General features: G+C 39.0%; 1 protein-coding gene across 3 annotated transcripts; it reads right to left on the minus strand.

The window, feature by feature from the left end:
- Positions 1-837: 837 nt before the first annotated feature.
- On the minus strand, positions 838-20,138 carry rubcn (rubicon autophagy regulator). 3 transcript variants are annotated; one of them, XM_087783545.1, is made up of 21 exons: positions 19,933-20,138; positions 18,722-18,875; positions 17,208-17,291; positions 16,772-16,931; positions 16,539-16,645; positions 15,370-15,586; positions 13,432-13,851; positions 10,960-11,058; positions 10,642-10,757; positions 10,364-10,562; positions 9,723-9,830; positions 9,174-9,248; positions 8,035-8,095; positions 7,759-7,891; positions 7,539-7,684; positions 7,017-7,081; positions 6,657-6,895; positions 6,076-6,137; positions 5,855-6,008; positions 4,997-5,090; positions 838-3,024 (listed from the first exon to the last, which is right to left on the minus strand). In XM_087783545.1, exons 1-21 carry the CDS (start codon positions 19,992-19,994, stop codon positions 2,888-2,890), a joined length of 2,892 nt encoding a protein of 963 aa, XP_087639671.1. In that variant the 5' UTR covers positions 19,995-20,138; the 3' UTR covers positions 838-2,887. The 3 variants fall into 3 exon arrangements, with proteins under 3 accessions (XP_087639671.1, XP_087639672.1, XP_087639670.1); XM_087783546.1 differs by lacking the exon at positions 9,174-9,248; XM_087783544.1 differs by lacking the exon at positions 838-3,024 and having other exon boundaries at positions 3,375-5,090.
- Between the last annotated feature and the right edge of the window lie 752 nt (positions 20,139-20,890).

Below are 20,890 nucleotides of genomic sequence, written 5' to 3' on the forward strand. Positions count from 1 at the left end.
CGCTTTGTAACCCTGGTCTGGAAAAGCGCTCTACAAATATATATTACTTAGTTACTTACTTTCAGTAAATAGTACCTGTTGGTTTTGTTTACTCGCACAACATTACTCCCTGGAGAAGTAAAAATATTTTTTGTTCCTTTTTGTTACTCAATAAAGTTACTTAACTTCATTTCAAAAGGTGACGAAGAATCGGAAAAAAATGTGGTATTAGTATAGACTACTTTAGGGGAATGAGTGGAGTCAGAGGATGATGTATTTCTTTGTTCATCTTTTTATCCCTTTTTTTGCGCCGTTTCCTATGATCCATGTTCTTTGTACTTGCACGGTGTTCTTTTATTTGCTCTTTGTTCTTGTTTTTAATGAAACTATCGTCTGCTGTGAACTGGAAAACCCAATTTCCGAGGGAGATTCTAGTGATTAATAGTCTATCTAATCTACTGACGTTTTAATATTGTGACAACAATGGTTGAAAATAAACATACTAATGTCAACTGTGGGTTTTAAAGCGTTATAATTAGGTAGGTAGAACTTTATTGATCTTAAATTGTTTTTTTCCAATTAGCCACAGCAATACAGCAATTATACATAAAAATATATAAAAATAAAATAAGGACAAAGAGAAATAAAGAGAAAGAACAAGATGATACAATCTACAAATCTACAAATTAAGGATTCAGCATCCATCAGTGGCTCAAAATAAGAGAAATTGATTTTGTTCTAATTGATTTGTGTATCTTGGAAAGGCGTCTGATTTTGATTTTCCAATCTCCTGTCGAAAGTTTTTTTTTAAAACAGCATTGACAAATAACACATTCAAACACACACACAAAGGCAACATTCAACAGTCTGGGCAGTCTTTTATTGTTATCGTCATAAATCAAAACAACACAAATAACAATCATTAGAATCATCATTTTACATCTGTACACGTCTTAAAAACAAACGTTATAGTGCTTTTTCAAACTCCTCGTTGAAGGCAACACAGGGACGGACGTGCGAGCTGCCCTTGCAGGGAACGTTTCAAAAGCAGCCGATTGTTAGAGCAAATACTCGACTCCTTCGTCTTGAGGTTGAAAACGGTTAACAGTTATTGCTCAAGGTGAGTCGTCCGTGAGTCTGTCGTCGAGACAAATATTGTTTCGACCGTTTCTGTTCTTAGGACGAGACAAAACTCTGACATTGGAGATATTTCATGTTGCAGCTGATTCAGTCTGAGGTGGACATTGAGGTCAAAGACATTTTCCTTCTGAACGAGTTTCATTTTCATGTAATCATTTTTAACACTAAAATTCTTACAAGCTTAGATTAGATCAGTTAAACACAATCTCTCTATATTATCTATGAATTAACTTATCTATATAAAACAAAACTTCAGTGAGAACAAGCAGAAGAAAACTTCAAAAGTTATGATCTCAGGAATGATTATTCAATAGTTAAAGGTACAATAGACGAGTCACATTTAATCATAATTATTGATTGTTTTCAAGGAAAAAAGTACAATTTCTAGAAACCTTGTATGATAAGTGTCTAAATAGACATAAAATATACATCTAGAAAGTTGAAGTCATTACATTTCTAATTCAAAAATAAAATGAGTTTTCTTTTTTGTGTAAAGAAAAGTATTTTCTGTAATCTAGTAACACTTTACCTGACTTCTTGAAGATTCTGACTGCTTCTTGTTTCAGAGACTTGCAGGCGTCTAAACTCAAGACTGTCACAGTTATAAATTAAACTTCCTGGCCTTAAAATGTCCAAATCTCTGACTAGAAAATCTGTTTTTTAAGGCTCAGATCATGCAATTTTGAGGAAACTCTTGACCTCTGACTAGAAAGTTTGAGTTTTTTTACATCAAAATTGTGACTTTATGACATTAAACTTTCTAATTTAAGCCAGAATATTGAAAGTGCAAAATAACAAAATAAGAATTTAGTTTTTGAGTCTCGGTCTCGAAGGTTTGCTTGAAAATGATACCTTCAAAAATCAGACCCACTGCATCGAAGCATGCCGTCCTACCACACGGGGGCGCTGTCTGATTTGCTGTTAAATGCTGAAATCAAAATGAGTAAAAAAAACAAAAAAATCTTTGAAAATGAAAACGGAAGGAAAAGGATTAAAAACATTTCAACCCAAGTGTAAGTGAGTCTTGGACTGAAATCTTTCATCCAGTTGTGCAATCTCAGTGCGCTTTATTTCCAACAGTGAACAAACAATGTTTCGCAACAAGTGACATCACGACCCTCCTCCTCCATCGACCTAATGAATCTGTGCAACAAACTCAACATTAGAAAAAAAAAAAAGAGGCAAGTGCTCATTAGGCTGGTGCAAACAATTGTGCATGTACAGCAGTTTGGACACGCACACACACACACAAACTCACACGCACACATAAAGCTCTTTAAAACAGTTTTCCTCGGTTTTTAACTCGGGCGCTCAAACACATTCAACCTCTACATGTCATCGGTCAACAGGCACATTTGCGGCAATAAAAAAAAAAATCCTAAAACGAGAAGTGCGGGTGAATAAAACATTAATCTGAGATCATTGAAGCGATAAATCGACCCGGGGGTAGATTGTCGTTATCTCACGTGAAGACTGAAGGTCAGTGATAAGTAAAAAATAAAAAAAAAAACATGCGGAAATTCAAGCCGTTACGACCGTCAAATCGTCGTCATCTAAAAAAAATCGCGTGTGAACAAAAGATAAAGTGTGAGTGTGTGTGTTAAAGGGCTCATCTCTGTGCTCGAGTCAATGATGACATTATGATCATGTGACCCTGAAGCATCGGGTTCGCGGTCGGACGACAAAAAGGTATATTCCGAACGAGAGGAGTTTTTTGGAAGAAAAAAGGAAAAGGTGGTCGCAATGTGTTTTTTGTTGTTGTTGTTGTTCAGTTCCCACCTCCCTCGTCCTCTTGCTCCTCCATGTTCCTCCTGGCCATCCTCTCCCGGCGCTCGGCCAGCCGCTGACACCGCGGACACTCTTTCCCGGCCCGGAAGCAGTTGCGGTGGTAACAGGCGTGACACTCTGGCGAGAAAAGAGAGAAAGGAGAGTGAACGTCAGACAACAAAAGAGGATTCCCTTAAACCAAGACAAACAAAAAAAAAAGGGGGAAACCGGTCCGACCGGTCGTCGGCCAATCAGAGCGCGTCAAGAGGGAAGGCCGGAGGAGCAGGAGCGTATATAAGGAGTCGCAGTCGGAGGCAGCGGAGCAGGTGGGAGGAGGGAGCAGGTGAGAAGGAACCCGGGGGGGAAACAAAAAACCACACCTTAAAAAAAAAAACCAGTTCAGACTCATCCTGCCGAGGCGAGGCCGGTCTCACGTCTGGGTTTTAAAATAATAAAAATGATTGGATGAAAATGACAGGAAACTTAAATTTAAAACAATGTTTTATTTCATGAGAACATGAAATGGAACTTAAATAACACAACAAAACATTCAGCGGTCGACATTGAAATGAACGGCGCCGTAAAAAGTCCAGACGTTAAAACAAAAGTAAGATGCCCTCGGGGTTAGTAGAGAGAGAAGCTGGAGACGGGATGAGAAACTGAGAAACGGCGAGAAGACTCGAGGGGAGAAAATGAATTAAAGTAAAAACACGATGGAGGAAGTTAAATGGAAATGTTGCGACTGGATCAAAGTTTATCGAGATACGTCGGCAATTATTAACCTGCTTTGTAAAGATTGTTCGCTTATGTCCAGGTGAAAATTACAAATAAAATTAAAACGTTTGTAAAAATCGTTGTTTTATTTTTAGTGTCTTGTCAATATAAATTAAAATTAATTAAATTAAATATTATGCATAGTTTTGATTTTTTTTTACACAACTTAAACTAATCAACCCTAAGAGTCAAACTTCATCATTTGAATTTGACTAAATAGTGTAGAGGAAGGAAAGATTAAAAACTAATAAGAAATGTGATGCATAAATAAGTCATATTCAACACAAAAGTCATAATATTTAAATAAATAAAAACAGCAGGGGTTTGGACGTTCAAGTAATTTGATTCAAATCAAAACGTTGGATCTACTTTGTCGCCTCCGCTTCGTCTTTCTTCCGCTCTTTCTTCTGCCTGCCTCTGCTCAGCCTCAAGGCTTTCCGAGTTTTCCGAGCCCTCCAGTTGATTCTGGATTTACTCTCCTGCTCTTCCTCTTCACTGTTCCCACTGCTCCCTCCCTCCTCCTCCTCCTCCTCCTCCTCATCCTCATCCTCCTCCTCCTCCTCCCCCCCCGGCCCGTCACCCTGGCCGCACTCTCTTCCGATAGAAACCGCTGACAGCTTTTGCTTCAGCACTTTCATTCCCGGGAATCTTTCTTCGTCAGATTCCTGTTTCGGAGCCCTTTCGCCCTCCTCCTCCTCCAGCAGCGGCGTTTTGCACTCATCCCTGGTTTCATCTGGTTTCGCCTCAGCTTTAACCCACTCGGCCTGATGTCTCTTGAGAAAACCTTTCCCCAGACTTGCAAACGCCGACATCCTCCTTCCCTTCCTGCCCTGCGCCGCCTCGTCCGTCTCCTCCGGACTCTCCCTGCTGCTGCAGGTCTCGCTCTCGCTGTTGCGCTCTTTTTTCAGGATGTTCTTCAGTCGGTCGATGTGAAGAACCTTCAGTAGATCTAACTTTTCCTTTCCTGCGTTGCTGCTCTCCCTCCCCTCACTGCTGCTGTTGCTGTTGCTCAACTCCTCAGCACTCTGGTCCTCGACCTTCTCGACCTCTTTCTCTGTGTTCGCCGCCTCGCCTTCCTCTTGCCCCGCCCACCTGCAGTAAGCCCTTAAACGTAGCGACGACCTGTCCTCCCGGATGGCCTCGTCCTCCTCCTCCTCCTGCCTCCATATTAGCCCCACGTCCTCCCCTCCCTCGCCCGCCCGCCTGTCCTGAGAGAGCGCCCTGGCCAAGTTACGCGTTCTGGGGATCTTCCAGTCTTTCCAGCCGATCGTGACGGAGGGTCTGCGAGAGGGGTTTCGGGGGCCGGCCAGGCCCGCCATGAGCAGAGAAGGCTCACCTTCACAGCGCTGGCACTTGCTGAGTTGAAAGGGGAAGATTATGTCTTTGTCGTTTCCGCAGAACTCGCACACAAAACCCTTCGCCTGGCACAGCTGCGGGCGACAAGAAGACACGTTGGATGAAATGGAAAATGTTAGTTTGTTTACTAAAAGCCAGTTTCATGTTGAAAACATACCAACTTGTGAAAAAAAAAAGCTTAAATAGGACTCGAGAGTTACTTTAAAGGCAATTTTAAGGCAAGTTTTTCCATCTGTGACCCCCTAACCAGGGACACATCGAGCCAACATTTGTCCCCTTATCTAGCTCCTGGTATTTAAGATTGAGAAGGACTTTGAGCTTTTTGGAAGCATATTATTAAAGGTTAATAAATACAATACATTTATTTCTTTGGGTTCATTTTAATTACTTATCACAGAAAGGTGTGTAGCATATGTGACTATCACAAAGTAGAACAAGTGTAGGTAGAAAACCACATATAGCTTTTAAGAAAATCAGGAAAAGGTGTTTTTATGATCCAAATTCTTCATTGTGTTTGTGTAAATTCTCACTTTAAACATACAACTATAACAATAGTCAAAATTGGCAGATAGTATTTGGATGTATTTTAGTCGTTTTTGGAATTTTAGGAAGTGTTGAGATTGTCCTACACAACGGCGTCGGTCAAAAATCACGCCGTTTCCTTTCCTGTCGCAACCCTTACCCTCCTTAAACTCTTGCATGTTACAGTGAGACACTAAATATTAAATCCAAGTGTTATCTTAGCCCCCAATAGTTTTTTTGTTCTATAAAAGGTCAATCTGAGGTCATCTAGCGCATCTGAGGGTATAGATTATAGTTATAAGTCTGGACGTCTTACCACACAACCTGCTACGTGCACGGTACCACATTTGAGCAGCTCTTTCATCCGGGGGGCCAGGTCACCGTTGCGTACGGCTGTGAGGTCGTTGAGGGAGAACAGGTGAAGGTCGTCTGTCAGGTGACCCGGTAGAGTGTCGAACTGGTCCAAAACCCTTCAGGCATGATCACAAAAATGAGTGACACCTTCAAAATGAGCTTATGGGAAATAAAACAGCTTACTCTTTTGCAAAGCGACAGGTCTTGAAGAGATTCTTCATGTGGAACAGCTGCCTTCTTAGAACCTTGATGAGAAAATAGAAACTATATTAAAAGGAACTGCCTTTACTAGACAGACTGACTCATTTCCGTAGCAAAGAACAAAACAACATCTTTTGAGTGAAAAACTTATAGTTCCTCATTTAAAACTACAGTTACTTGCAAAATCATTTCTTTATAACTACGCTCTATGACTTTTAATTTAGAATAAGAAAACACCTATTTGGCAACACAAAAAAGAGTTCATAGAAGACGGTGGGAGTATAAAGTAGCATTTAATGTATTTTAAGAAATTGGTGGGCAGGGAACAAGTAGTTAAAAGCTTTACAATGTAATAAAAGTGTTGTTAAAAAGGTTTTAAAGCAGATTTACTTCCTATTACTGTTAGTAAGTAAGTCATTTATATATATTTGTAGAGCGCTTTTCCAGACCAGGGACTTCCAAGTTAATGAATAATAAACAGATTTCACGTTTCTTTAAATTACATTTTTTTTGGAAGGTCTAACTTATCAATAAAAATATAAAATGAGCTTTTTATCCCTCACCCGTACGGACTCCAAATTCTTGATCTTCTTGTAGAGGCTGCTGTTGATGTCGTTGGGGTTGAACAGCGGGTCACCGGCTATCTTGCTCAGCAGGTCGCGGGCAAAGTTGCTGACATAGTACTTGCTAAAGTCCCACTTCATCAGGACTCGAGCGGGAACAACAACCTGGGAGTTTTCGTGGCAGCACTGGCAGAAGTAGCGGCCGATATACTCGCAGTACCGAAGCCTCTTAATGTAGTCTGTCGAAAGGAAATAATGAAGAATACGACAACGTTTTTAAAAGTGCATTAGCCGGGACTACATAAATGTCAATGTGAACATTAAATATTGAGTTTAGTTTGTAAATATTGAAACCAATACCTGGATCTACACGAGTCCCACAGCCGGCACAGCGGTAGTTCTGTTTAGCCACAACCATTTTCCTTCTACAACAAAAATGTAAATGTGATTATTGGAGCAAAAACAAAATAATTTTAATAATCTTTAACCTTAAATAATACAGACTAAGGTTTAATAAATTAAAATGTTCTATTTTTGGCTACACCAAACAAATGTGTGTACTTTAAAACGTCTAAGGTAGAATGAGCAGAAATGTTTTTGTCGTACATCCTTTATATAATTGAATGTTTTTAACAACCTTGTTAACGACGGTTGAAACATTTTAGTATTTTGTCTTGTCATTACTAAGCGTATAGAGAGTTGTTATTTATAAAATGTGTCACTATTTGCCTTTGTTCTTGCGTAGCTGATGAGCTAATAAAGCAAATATATGAACTAAGCTGTTGAGCGTAATGTAAACTTTTGAGGGCAACTAGCAGTTATTTCCAAAACCCTTCATTATAGCTCTCACAGGTCAGTGTTAATGAATACAAAAGTGCATACTTGGGTGGGGAATGTATGTTGAAGATGATTTGCGGGCGCGGTGGAGCCCACTCTAGGTTCCCTCTGACCCGAATCCTGAGTCTGTAGATGTCGGCGTTCTCGCCGTCGTCGGGTGAGATTGGCAGAGAATCCGGAATTGGTAACAACTACGAAATTACAGACACGGAAAAGAGTTAGTCATGACGAACATCGTTTGAGTGACGCAGCTAAAAACAAACACCTTCTGTGGAGCGTCATGTTCTGGGACCAGCCAGTCGAGCTCGGAGGCTGCAGGAAGCTGCATCCCCTCGAACTGCCGCAGCAAACCCATGGCTACCGACTCGGCAGAGTTGGACTGAAGAAACGAGGGAGTTCTGAAAACGTGAAACAATATCTTTAATGATTTGACCTGGCTTAATTTTTATTTCAATGTATTATCTTTGAATACTTCTAATTTCAGGTGTCAAATACATAAAACATGTTCTTTTTATAATGAACGTGTTTCAAAGCTACTCACATGGACTCTGAGCTGAGGAAGGATCTGCTGCTGGAGCCAACGCTACGTTTAATGTCTGCATCTGGTCGACAAAAAGCAGAAGTGTGAGTTCAAATGGGACCCGATCAAGTCATGCACTGTACTTTTTAAAAATTATTATTAAACCTTTGACTGTGTTTATGTGGCCCATGACATATCACATATTATTCATGTATTAGTTTTAACCCTCAAAGTTATATTTTTTAATATTAAAAGATATTTTAAAAGATGTTTAAATGTTTTTTTGAATAGTTTTTATATAATACTTTAATTAATTGGGAAATAAATTATATAAGAAATAAAAGTGCAATTTGTACTTTTTGTCCTTTTTTTTCTATGTTTGACAGCTGGTCACAACAGTACATAGTGTGAACTCTTGATAAATCTAATTGCCCAAACTCCATTTAGATTGAAGCAAATGTACAAAAGCTTCTAACAAATGTGACATTTTTGGCTTTAAAGATATACAGTAACTTTGCAAATGACACTGAACGGAGTGATGTTCATTGTCATAGCAATTAATTTAAGTTCACAGGACGACACTGGATAAAAAAAAGAAGCTGTATGTCATGATGAAAGCAAACATAATAATGGGAGGATGGATGACAACTTGATCGTTGAAGTTGTTAAATAATGTCGGTAAGAGGTTCCACAGATTTCAAACAGAATCAAAATCATTGAATCAAACAGACGCTGAAGAGTTGAGCAACAAGGACAAACATGTACGGATCAACACGGAGAGGAAGCAACCGGCTCGACTCCAAAATGAAACACACCCGCCTGGTATTTGAAATGAAAGTTACCAGTATTTGTCTAAAGCTTAGTAAAAACCCTACAGAATACTTTGAACAAGTAGCTTAATGAGATTTGAAGAAGGAGAATTTGGTTATGTAAACTAAGATCTAATACTGTTCAATGCGATATAAAGTCAGGGTAGAGAAATGCATTTTATTATGCGTTTGAATCTTTATTAGAGTAGAGCATTTGCAGCTTTCAACTAGAGTTCAACTTTTTCAATTTGGCAGGCAGTTATGTTCAGTTTGGAGTTGAGCAATCAGGCTTTTCTCGGTCCAAACTTCCACACACACACACACGCCAGTTGAAACCTCGCCCACATATACCTGAGAACAGGGAGGCGAGTGACAGGGAGAGACCATTCCGAGACACCGCCAGCAGGGACGCAGCCCCGCAGCCATCTGAGAGATAGAAACTGAACACTCAGCACCACCGTCACCACGAGGAGAAACATTTCAAACGTACCATTTACCTCAGCCACAACAGTGAAATACAAGCAGTCATCAAAATACTTAAGTGTGCCATTGACGAACAGAGCATGCAGATGGATTATTAAGATTTGAATTTAGAAAAGGTAGCGATTCACAATAAGACACACCAAGCCCCAAACCAACGTGTGGAGTAATCGGACAGAAGATCGAAGTTATTCACCAAAACCAGGCCATATTTTATGTTGTAAATTAGATACATTTTAAGGTGTAATAACCAAACTTTTAATAAACAGTGTTAATAAACTAAAGCCCATAAACTCAGAAATGTTGGATTGTGAAATGCAGCAGACATGATTGGTCAGATGAAGGCAGAACTCAAAACAGAGAAGATGATAAAAGAATTAAAGAAAATAGTTGAACTTCTTTTTTCCCTCCAACTTCTACCTTGCAGTTCACACTCTTCCACTTCCTCAGCCGAGCCAGAATCGGACAGTCCCTGGTACGAGTCCTGGGAGCTTCTCCTGGACCCACCGCTGTCAGTGGAGTGGTAAACTGCAATCAAGGAGAAAAAAAAATTTAATTAAACAAGTGACACACAATATTTAATTGGTGATTTAATTTAAAATATGTTAAACATGAGAAGTTTATAAAAAAAAATGTTTTTTAATTGATATTCAACAATAGAGGCAACAACACATCACTGGTTCTTAAATACCGCTCTATACTCACTTCCAGCAACTGGTTAAAAAAATCATAGGAAACACTTTTTGGTCTGGTTATTACAGGTTGTGTAAGAATTGGAGCCATTATGTATAAGGCTAACAATCTCTTGCAACAGTTATGGTGAGAAAACAGTGAGTTCCACCTGTGACGACAGGTTCTAATTGATGCTTTTGAAAGTTGTTCGTAAGTTTGAGAAGGACACCAAGACCCGCTGCTTCAACCCAGGACTATGACGAACAGAATCCAATATGCTCAGAATTGATCTAGAATCCTAAATCCGAGGTTTTCTTTTCCAAATAGAGAACACAATCCTTGACCGAGTTTGGTCACAGCTTCACAGGCCATGAAGGGACAACACTTACGATGCTGGTTTGCCGTGCAGGCTGGTACGCGGCTGCGGCGGATCTGCTGTCTTCTTATGCGTATTTTCTGTTTGAGCTGTTGAATCTCGCAGTCGCTGTCTCCTTCGTCGTCCCCTTCTTCCTGCTGCCTACGCAGGTTGCACTTCATGAGCTCTATAGCTGCAATGAGGGACTCCGAGATGCTGAAGTGTGCGTTCTCCTACGGGAAACAAGAAGTGGACGGTACATGAGCAAGGGATGAGTGTGCTCGACTGAAGGATGTGAACGAGGAGAGTCACCTTCTCCAGGTCAGCGCAGCTGCCAAAGTCCTGCTCCGACAAGTAACTGATGAGACTCTGACCCTCTGAAGGCCGTCTGAACATTCCATCTGAATGGCTTCTGCACTGTGATCCACCTGGAGGAACGACATCAGTGCAACTTTTACTTTTATATGAATCATCTTTCCAGCCCATTTATTTCATTTTTTAATAAGTAAATGTGTGTTCATGCTAAAACTATCTATATATTTTTAATTACAATTAACATTGTCAGGCCAAAAGCCAAACACTTCTAATGAACCAGCTTTTCTGTGACCATGTTTCTGCTGCACTACTCACTCGACTCCATATACAGGGAGCTAGAAGTGCTGGAGTCGCTGTGCTGATGGGCCGAGAACGGGCCGTAGTCCTTCATACAGCAATCGCTGTCGGCCGATTCTAGCCAAAAAAGAAGACCTGGATGAGTGCATTTATCACGCATAGGCTAACAAGAAGAAATAATGCCATGATCTTGTAGATGCAAACAGAACAAACGATGAACATAGTTCACAACACAGTGATGTTCCACGTTCATTGAAATAAATGAGGATAAAAATAACTTGAAATGCTTTTTTTTTTTAACGTGCAAAACGCTTTGACATTTGAAGAAAAATGATTGCTTATGTTCAATCTTTGGATGACAAGGGCATGAGGAAGTTTGTCTGCATGCAGTAACAAAAGAAGGTGGTGGGGGAAGGAGATGATGGAGTACAGTTGGAGCCGCACTGCCAACCTGCCAAAGGATCTTCCATTATTACGGCGATTTTCGGCCGGTTGCTTCCTTTTGCGAAAATAGTGGGAATAGAGATCAAAGGTTAGAGGGAAAGAAAGTTAAGAAACGATGAAGGTGTTTGCAGATAAATCAGAGAGAAGCAATTAAAGTGATAGTTCACCCAAAATTTAAATCTCATTTTCTTCTCAAGGGTTATGATTATATTCAGAGTAATCTGTTCCTTTTAAGAGTTATAGCCAAAAATGTTTGTTCATTTTAATGTAGCGACTGCAGCTCAGTTCTCTTCATCTTCGTCCAAAAAGACACTTAAAAACATCCAAATACCTCCATACTGCTTTTCTGTAACGTCCCTCTTGTATTGAAGCATCGACATACTTAAATACACAAAATCAAAATAAATATATATTTTAAATCTTGTTTAAGTGGAAGCTCCAGGTCTCTCAGCTCCAGCTACAAAGTTTACTCATTAAATCAAGTAGCACATGTCAGTGTTCAAGATTTAGGCTTATGGCCAATGATCTTCTGCTAAAAACAAGTTTAAAATATAGACTTGTTTAATTATTTTTCCAGAACCATTCCTCATGTCGAGGCTTCAACAGAAGAGGGACGTTGCAGACGAGAAGAATGGATGTATTTGGATGTTTTCAAGTGTCTTTTTGGACGAAGACAAAGACGGCTACAGTCGCTACATTAAAATGAAAATGTCTAAAATTCTAAAAAGGAACAGATTACTATGAAAAAAAAATCCCAACCCTTAGACGACATGAGGGCGAGTAGAAAATGAGTGAAATTTGAATTTTGGGAGAGCTATCCCTTTGTGCATACTACAGACAAAGTGTCAAGTCTTTTAACACAAATCTGTGTGGAGAGATACTGATTAACAAGTGACCTTTACCCCTCGATGCAAGATTGTTTTTTTTCCAGCCACCAACTGCATCAGCCAAGAGGGCTGGCGCTCAGAGAATATTGAAAACGCTCACACAGACAGTAAAGAAAACATGGAGGTAGCATTTGTGCGTTTGAGGGGTTAATAGTCCATAGCCTTGTTGTGAACAAGTCAAACAGTTAAGTCACTATGCTTTAAACAAGTAGTAGCATTGCTCAGGGACATGAGGTAGCAACAGTAATAAGTTCAGGACCAGAAACTCTGACTCAACACTCGCATGTAAAACAGGGTGTAACAAAATTTAAATACAGAGCTATGATTTGACTCATCTATTCTGAATAACTTGCTTGTCTACTCTTGGCATCCCAGCAAAGTCTCTATAATGTTTGAGTAAAAAAAAAAAAAAAAAGTTATTTACTGCAAGAATATGCAGTCAAAAGTTGACTTTAAATTTCTTAAAACAGAGACAACATTAGGACACACAGGATCATTGAAAAAAAAAAAAAGTTTTGCATCAGCAGCCAAATAACATAAAGCAATGCAAATTGATTTTAAGTTGTTTTACTTTTCTTCATATAGACAAGGAAATGTTTTATCAGGGTGGAACAGCTTCAGACAAGTTAACCACAGAAGACAACAGGATATGGTTTGCTTTTCTAGCATGACGTTCGCAAACGCAATCTCACACCAAATAGTGTGAAACTGCACTACCAATATCCAGCATAGTCGGTTACAAAATATGGTTGTAAATTACTTAATGTGAAAGCTAGTTTTTTTGAATCGCTGAGGAACATGCTGTACTTGTCTTGTTTGTACAAGTCTCTTTGGATGGACGACATACTTTCTTTTGAGAATCATTTCTAAATATTTCATAATTCATCCACTACCTGTCTCTGCAAGACGGGGTCACAGCCTGCAGAAGCTATTCTCACATTGTAACTGACAGACTGAACAGTTTGACTGTCCTTTTGTGGGGATCATACCAGCTATTAATTCAGCAATTTCATGTTAAAGGCCTACGTCAGAATTTAAAAAGGCTTAAGTACAACTTTGCTACAACAGCAATAAGACAGAAGACGTCTAGAAGGAGGTAATAACGTGAAAATAAATGGAGTTTTAAGTAAAACAGATGCAGAAACTACTATTTACTCACCACTCCTGAGTTTTTGATTGACATTAGTGTCAGAGAAGGACCGGGTGTGCCCTTTGGGTTTCCGACCGGGACCGTTCTGGACCTCCGAGCAAGAAGATCTTCTTGCTAGCGGCTCAACGAGGAAATTCTGATCCAGAAACCGTCCTTTTTGGTTACCCTGGTCACTGCTCAGCGTGGAGCTTTGGGATTGACAGCGGCTACGCTGTCCGAGGTTGCCGATGGCCAAGTACTCCGGGCCATCGTCGTACTCGCCCTCGCCACAGTCAACGGTGTCGGGGGCAGCATTAGGAGAAGCCTCCGGCAGCGAAATAGTAGGGACCGTCATGGGCCCCTGAGGTGGCGTCACTCCTTGCTTAGTCTCCAAGGAGTTGGAAATGCACACCCATGGGGGGCCATCGCTGCTGGATGGTGAAGTCGACACTGTAACGTAACAAACTCATGTTGAAGTCAAAATACAACATATAAGAAAAAAATTGTAGTAATTACATTTAGAAATACAAGACCTTTTTAAATCAAATTTAGAATAAAACTTGCAGTTGCAATAATGGTTTGTGACCAGTATAGAAGTAGATCAGTGTCATCACAATATTGAATGGTTGAATTTAGAAACTTTAAACTTGGAAAGGTTTGGTAGCAATAATTTTTTTATTTAATTAAATAATTGGTATATTGAAAGGTTGAATTTCTTTTTTAATTGAATCATTTAATTTAATAGTTTCTATATCGAAAGGTTTAATTATTTTTATTGAACAGAGTATAACTAGTTGTGAATGGAAAGCTTAACCTTTTTATTTAATTCAATCATTTGTATATTGATTATATTTATTTAATTATTGTATTCAATAATTTATATGTTAAAAAAGAATATTGGGTTTTTCTTGCATTTTTTTCGAATATTTACCAATAATACATTTTCTAAATTTAACTTTTAACCTAGCCTTTTAAATTCAATACTTTATCATTCAAAGCCTTTAACATGTTATATAAAATGCTGGTGTCACAGAGCCATACTCATCCATGTCAATATTCTGATGCCACTAATACACTTCCAGACATCAGGGTTTATTTCAATGTTATGGTTGTAAAATGAAGAAAATGTTCTGTGAGAAACTACTTTTTGTTTCATTCTAAAAATGCGGCAGAACATTATCGTGACTCTTATGAAGGACAACAACAACAAGAACAACCGTTTAAATATGAAAAAGAAAAAAATTATAATAATAAAACTTACTGCTAAACTTCTGCCTTTTACTATTCAGTTTGAGCACAGCATGGTTTGACTGAGACTCATGATCACGCCACCCACACTCTCACTACATATTATACATTATACATTATCCAGTTATTCCCTCAAGACATTTTTTAAAATGAATCCTCTCTGAATTGGGTCTGTGTTTGAGGACTCCTAGTTCTTCCCAAGAGCAAACACCATCTCTACTTACAGATTCAGTTTGAATTCAGGGTAAACCTTCAAGGAGTAATTTTAAATAAACATGTCAGCCTGTAGGCTGCGACAAGGTCATTAATAAAAGGTTAAATTGTTGCGGATAGCACCGCGGGTTTGTCATTCACCAGTCATGCAAGTTTCTATTCTATTCACTTTTAGTCAGTCGGTCTATTCATGAACAGACAGTAGCACATTCACAGACTTTACCCCCCCTCGGATCACTTATAAATAACCGCTGAGAGAATAAAGTCTCTCCGATTATACCATTCGAGACACTGGAAACCACAGACAAAATATTAAGCACACAAATTTTACATTTTCAAATTCCCACCAAAAGTATACTGATTACCATTATAACCCTACGATTGGATTTAATGTGTAATGTTTTGTATCTTATGTTGACGACATTAAGAAACAAAGATTTATTATTTCTACATGCCATCTTCAGAAGTGTTAAACTGTTACAAGAAACATGAGCTTGTTGTTCTTACCTATGTCGACACTTTGGGAGGTAACAAGGGTCGACTTGTCACACTTTGAATTCGTCGCCTCTCGGAGAGAGGTATTGGACGAAGTGAATCTACGATTCAGAGATTCCTTTTTTAACGCGGTGTCGGCATTCCTGAAAGCCGTGTTGGACACTGGCAACACACACATACTCTGGCTTTTGAACAAACCCAGACACGGAGGACCCTTCAGTGGTGACAACTGAGGATTGAAGAGGAAATAATTGGTCAGAAGGTTAAATAAGGTAAAGAATATTTACACTTCAGATGAAAACAGCCTGTATCACATGATTCAGGTTCAATTTCAGACTTTAATCAGTCGTTTTCAAAGTTACGCAAACGTTTCTTAAAGATCAACTAATGTGAAACTCTAACTCTCTTGACTCACACATTTCAACTGTTGAAGTCTTCCTCTCCAAGATTTAGTAAGTCCCTCATCATGACCATGTTTTAAACGTATTACTTTATAAAGTTAATCTCAAATCTGGGCGAACAAGAGGTTACAGGAGCGGAGTCCATTATGACGTAATAATGGCTTCACTCCTTCTCCAGCCAGCTATAATCACACCCCACTTTGTTTATAAAACGAGTCCCTCGGACGTCAAGACTTTCGGGGTTGTTGACGCGCATTGACCCACCTTGATGTTTGACCAATCACAGCAGAGTGAGTGTGGTAATGTTAACAAGATTGCCTCTCCAGAAAAAAGAGTGCGGGGCTTAAGATTATGTCCAAGATCAATTAAAGAGGCACTTAAATCAACGCAATAGTTACCCTTAAGTATATTTAAAAAGGCTCATCAAAATGACTTTGCTAGATAACCAGAAATCGGTTGTCGTTACCGTTGAGTCAGTTGTAATCTTAAATAGGTGTAGGTGGAATGTTTACACAAAAAGTTTGAGTTGTTGTGAGGTCACATGGGCGGCATCGAATATTGAGCAACATTTTGCAACAACTCTAGTCAATTTATAGACAAAAAAAAGTGCTTATTTTAACAATAAATACATGAAATACTATAGACTTTATCACTTCTCTCCCTCCTTCCTCAATCAGTGAAAAAAATGTTTTTTTATTAATCTATTTGGTCTTCAGTAGTTCATTAAATGAGGTGGTATATTTAGTGATTTAACTGGACATCTTTACAGGAAACACTCACCCCTACAGTGTCCACTTGGGCTAAGAGTTTTGGATTATTCTGCTCCACAGCTTCCAGACACTGGAACATGGCAGTGACGTGGGGCTCGCTGAGCAGGAAAGCTTCATCTTCAAGCAAACACAAAGATATGAGTCAGAGCAGAGGATATGAACGAAAGAACACCAAGATATATTTAGGGGAGGAAATAAGGAACTGAAATGTAGAGATCTCCTCTACACGGGTCAGAGACTCACCATTGTAGTATTTCCTTGTATTACTCAGGTGCTTGAGTAACGGTTTTAGCTGAGCGGACAACATGTGAACTTGTAAGCTCTGAAGTAACCAGCGCTCAGCCTTGTAGCTTTCGCCGGCACCCTTCATGCCACTGCTCAGCACCGGCTCCAGGTGCCTGAACTGTTGACAGAGCAAAAGAAATGACCATCGTCAGACGTAGAATGTCATCCTGTATGATGTGGAGGATGTGTCTTTGTAATCATTTAAATTTAAACGTAAGTTTTTAGCCCTTTGTCCACACTTGTTCTCCCCTTCTTTATAAAATTTTATAATTTTTTATAATTATTTTCATTTTTCAGCGTTTAATCTGTGTTTAAAGATTTTATGTTTATAAAGTTAACTCATTTTGTGAAATGATCAGATGCAAAAACCTAAAATAAACCCGAAGAAACTCACCTGTTCAACATGTGAAGCAAGATTTGGACTTATATAACGGACACACCAGACGAATGGCCAGTAGTCTCTCTGCTTGTAGTAAACCTGAAACACAATTAAAATGTTTTGTTTAACTACCAAGTTAATCCTAGAAATGAAGGAAATGTTATTTATCAAAATCCCAACCGAAACTTTGCATAGTGAGTAACTATCCTGGTAACCACAAAAACCAACAGTTTCATTTAAACTTGTTTCGTACAAGCAAAGTAATGTAGTACAATTACACTGACTTTTACAAATACATTTAAAAGAAAAAAAATGTATGAAGACCTTTCCTGAAGTATCTGAATGAGACCAATATCCAAACATGGAGATTTAGTGGACAACAGATCATACTTAGATTTGAAAAACAGATATTTATCTAAACTACATGGATTACATTCATTTGTATACTTCATGGAGGAAGTAACACTAGTGTAAATTTAAAGTAGATACCATATGATTGAGGTTAGGGTGTTCTCTGGGGGTTTTTTTAGTGGACATATTAAATAAATGTATGTTTTTACAAAAAAAATGTTTATTTCAAATACCGGAAGCAAAAGAAATAGGGACATGAACACAAAAGGAAGTAAAAAACAGGTCAATATGCATCTAGTTAAAACTGTAACTACAAAGTTTCTGGTTTATTGATCAATATGAATAATATAAATTCAGTCCAACGTTGTCGTCATGTTGAAAACAAAACCAGGAATTGCTTTATTTAAAGTGATAGTTCGCCCAAATTTCAAACGTCACTTATTTTCTATTCACCCTCATGTCGACTAAGGGTTGGGTTTATTTTCAGAGTAATCTGTTCCTCTCTTCGTCTTCATCTTCGTCCAAAAAGAAACTTAAAAACATCCAAATACCTCCATACTGTTGTTGTCTGTAATGTCCCACTTGTATCGAATATCACGAGCGTTTCCAGTGTAGACAGCAGACTGTGTGTACTCTGAAAGCGCGCGCGATATTTACCCAGAGTACCTTCTGTCTGTATCTCTTGTAATTCTATAAATTCTGCAAATATAAAATACAGACTTGTAAAAATGTTTTCGTTACAATTCCTTTCGTTGAGGCTTCAATACAAGAGGGACGTAAAGGACGAGCAGTATGGAGGTATTTGGATGTTTTTAAGTGTCTTTTTGGATGAAGATGAAGACGACTGAGCTCCAGTCGCTACATTAAAATGAATAAACATTTTTGTCTATGAAAGATTACTCTGAAAATAATCCCAACCCTTAGTCGACATGAGGGTGAGTAGAAAAAGTTAGAATTTTAGATGACCTGTCGCTTTTACACCTTCTCGAAAAGAACAAACATTTGTACATTTTAACCTTTAACACATGTAAATGATGTTGTTTGACGAAACAACCGTCAAGAGTCGAAAACATTGACCTGCAGAGTTGGCAGGAAATTGCAGTGAAGCTTATCAGTAATCTCGTCGCAGCAAAAGGAGAAACACAGCCACAGCATAATCAGCTTGTCTGAGTCCTGACCTGCTCGTTCTTCAGCCCATGGCTGAGGATGTTGTTCATGTCCTTGTGCAGCCGCTGCAGACCTCCATACCTCGACCACACGTTGGGGTTGTTGGTAGACAAGAGGCCTTCCACTGTGGTCTTCAGACTGGACAGTAGCTTCCAGTGCTCCCGCCTTGGGGGGGGGGGGGAGACAAAGAGGAATAGTTAGGACAGAAGCTTGAGGAATGAGGAAGAGGTTAAAAATGTGCTGATGTATGCGAGTGACACTTTATTGTATGCAACAGAATTGTTTTTTTTAAGAAGTAAAACTTATGAAACAATTGTCCTATACTTTAAATATTTGTACTGAGTAACAAGGAGCTATGAGATCCATGTTTACTTGTGTGTTTTGTAAAACTGCTGAGCAGCAACGGCGTCACAAGATCTGTTATTTACGTAAATATTATCCGGTAGCACAGGGACAAATAACCTACAAAACAAACGGGATGTACTTAAGTCGTTTTAAAGTATTTTGATGTTTGAAATACATCCTCCTCAAGTTTCCAGAAAGGCACCCTTAATCAAATGTAATATTATTATTAATAAACTTCCAGGAAATAAGCAGCTATGCTGAAAATAACAGGCGTATTCCGAGAAGTGTCAATATTCTAGTTGAACCAGATAAATTCACTTATCAGCAGGAATTGACTCTCACTTTCCTATTAAATTGATAGTGTTATCACATTTTCTTCTGTAGTTAACACACTTGTTCACATGGCTCCATAGCTCTTAGTAACACATTAGGTGTCTTGTTATAGATTAACCATATTAATGTTATATATTAACGTGACACACATTTTTTTATATCGTCGTTGTTTTGATTCGCCTGTTAATAATTTCACTTGACAGCTAGCATTAGCCGTTAGCATCAGGAAGCTCAGCAGGAGGTCAGCGACATTTGGGAAGTTTTATAATCGGTACCGACAACTTTATATGATTCCTGGCAGACATTTATCACATTTTGTTACTTTTTAAAACGTTTTTTGTTTGTTAAATTGTAAAACGGAGCGTTACACGTTAGCCTAGCTTAGCTCGGGTTAGCTTCTGTAAGACCTAATCTTTTAAAGCGGTCATCTCTGGAGGAAAGCGTATTTTTGACGAGTGTTATCGCGTCGAATCCGAGTGTTTTTTTGTTATTTTTAAGGGGAATTCTGAGGGGGGTTTCTTGACAGCACTCGCCGGTCACTCACCTGCGCTCCTCCGTCTCTTCCTCCTCCTCCATGTCATCCGCACAGAACCGCGTTCCGTACATAGACGCCACCGTTGCCAGCTCTCGATCCACGCGGTGAAAGAAGAAACAACAATGCCAAGAATAAGGCGGTTCCTGAAGGCAACTAGCCGGACTTCCAGCTCTCCGCCATGGCTGCTCCGCCCGCCCGAGCCGAGAATCACAACAGTGGAGGCCGCATGACTCTTGAGTGACGGGGCGGAGGTGTGGAGCTTAGCCCCGCCCACCGAACTCAACCACATCGAATCGTGTTTTTATCCTTCGATCCCATATTGTTTGTTTTTTTTGTTTTTTTTAATGGCGACTTTTCCATTCGGTAAAATAAGTAATCGATAAGAACATTTTGAATTAAACGCGCGTTTAGAAAGACGGGGGTCTGCACAACAAGCTCTGGTGAATGACGCCCCCTGCTGGTGAGATTCCGCCAACGCTCGCATCCTAAACGTTTATAAAAAATATATTTAAAAAATATAGATTTTGTTGAATCTTTTGTGTCTTGATAAATCGCCATTGATCGCGTTTAACTTTCAGGACAAAAATGTTCTTCCCTAACAAAGCACTGACACAATAAACATCTGTGAACTTGTTATAATTTTGTGATTTCAGCCACTAAAGTCATCAAAGCATTACGTTTTAAAATATCTATATAGAGACAAAAGTTGAAGTCCTTCTTAAGACTCTTTTAAACACAACATAGGATTTTCTTTGTGGTGGCAGTACAGAATAAAATAATTAAATAAGTAATAACACATAAAAGGAGACAATATAAAAACAGAATCAAGCACCAAGGCAGTTATTCTGTGGCGCCTTCAACAGACTTTCATCAATTTACTATATAGTATAATCTATATAAGTATGTGAATAAAAATACGTCCTCACAGGCAGAGGCGCCTCAAGAATGGCGCCACTCCAAAATGAAA

Source organism: Callionymus lyra, chromosome 2, assembly GCF_982586985.1.
Source record: "Callionymus lyra chromosome 2, fCalLyr1.hap1.1, whole genome shotgun sequence".
Lineage (NCBI taxonomy): Eukaryota > Metazoa > Chordata > Actinopteri > Syngnathiformes > Callionymidae > Callionymus > Callionymus lyra.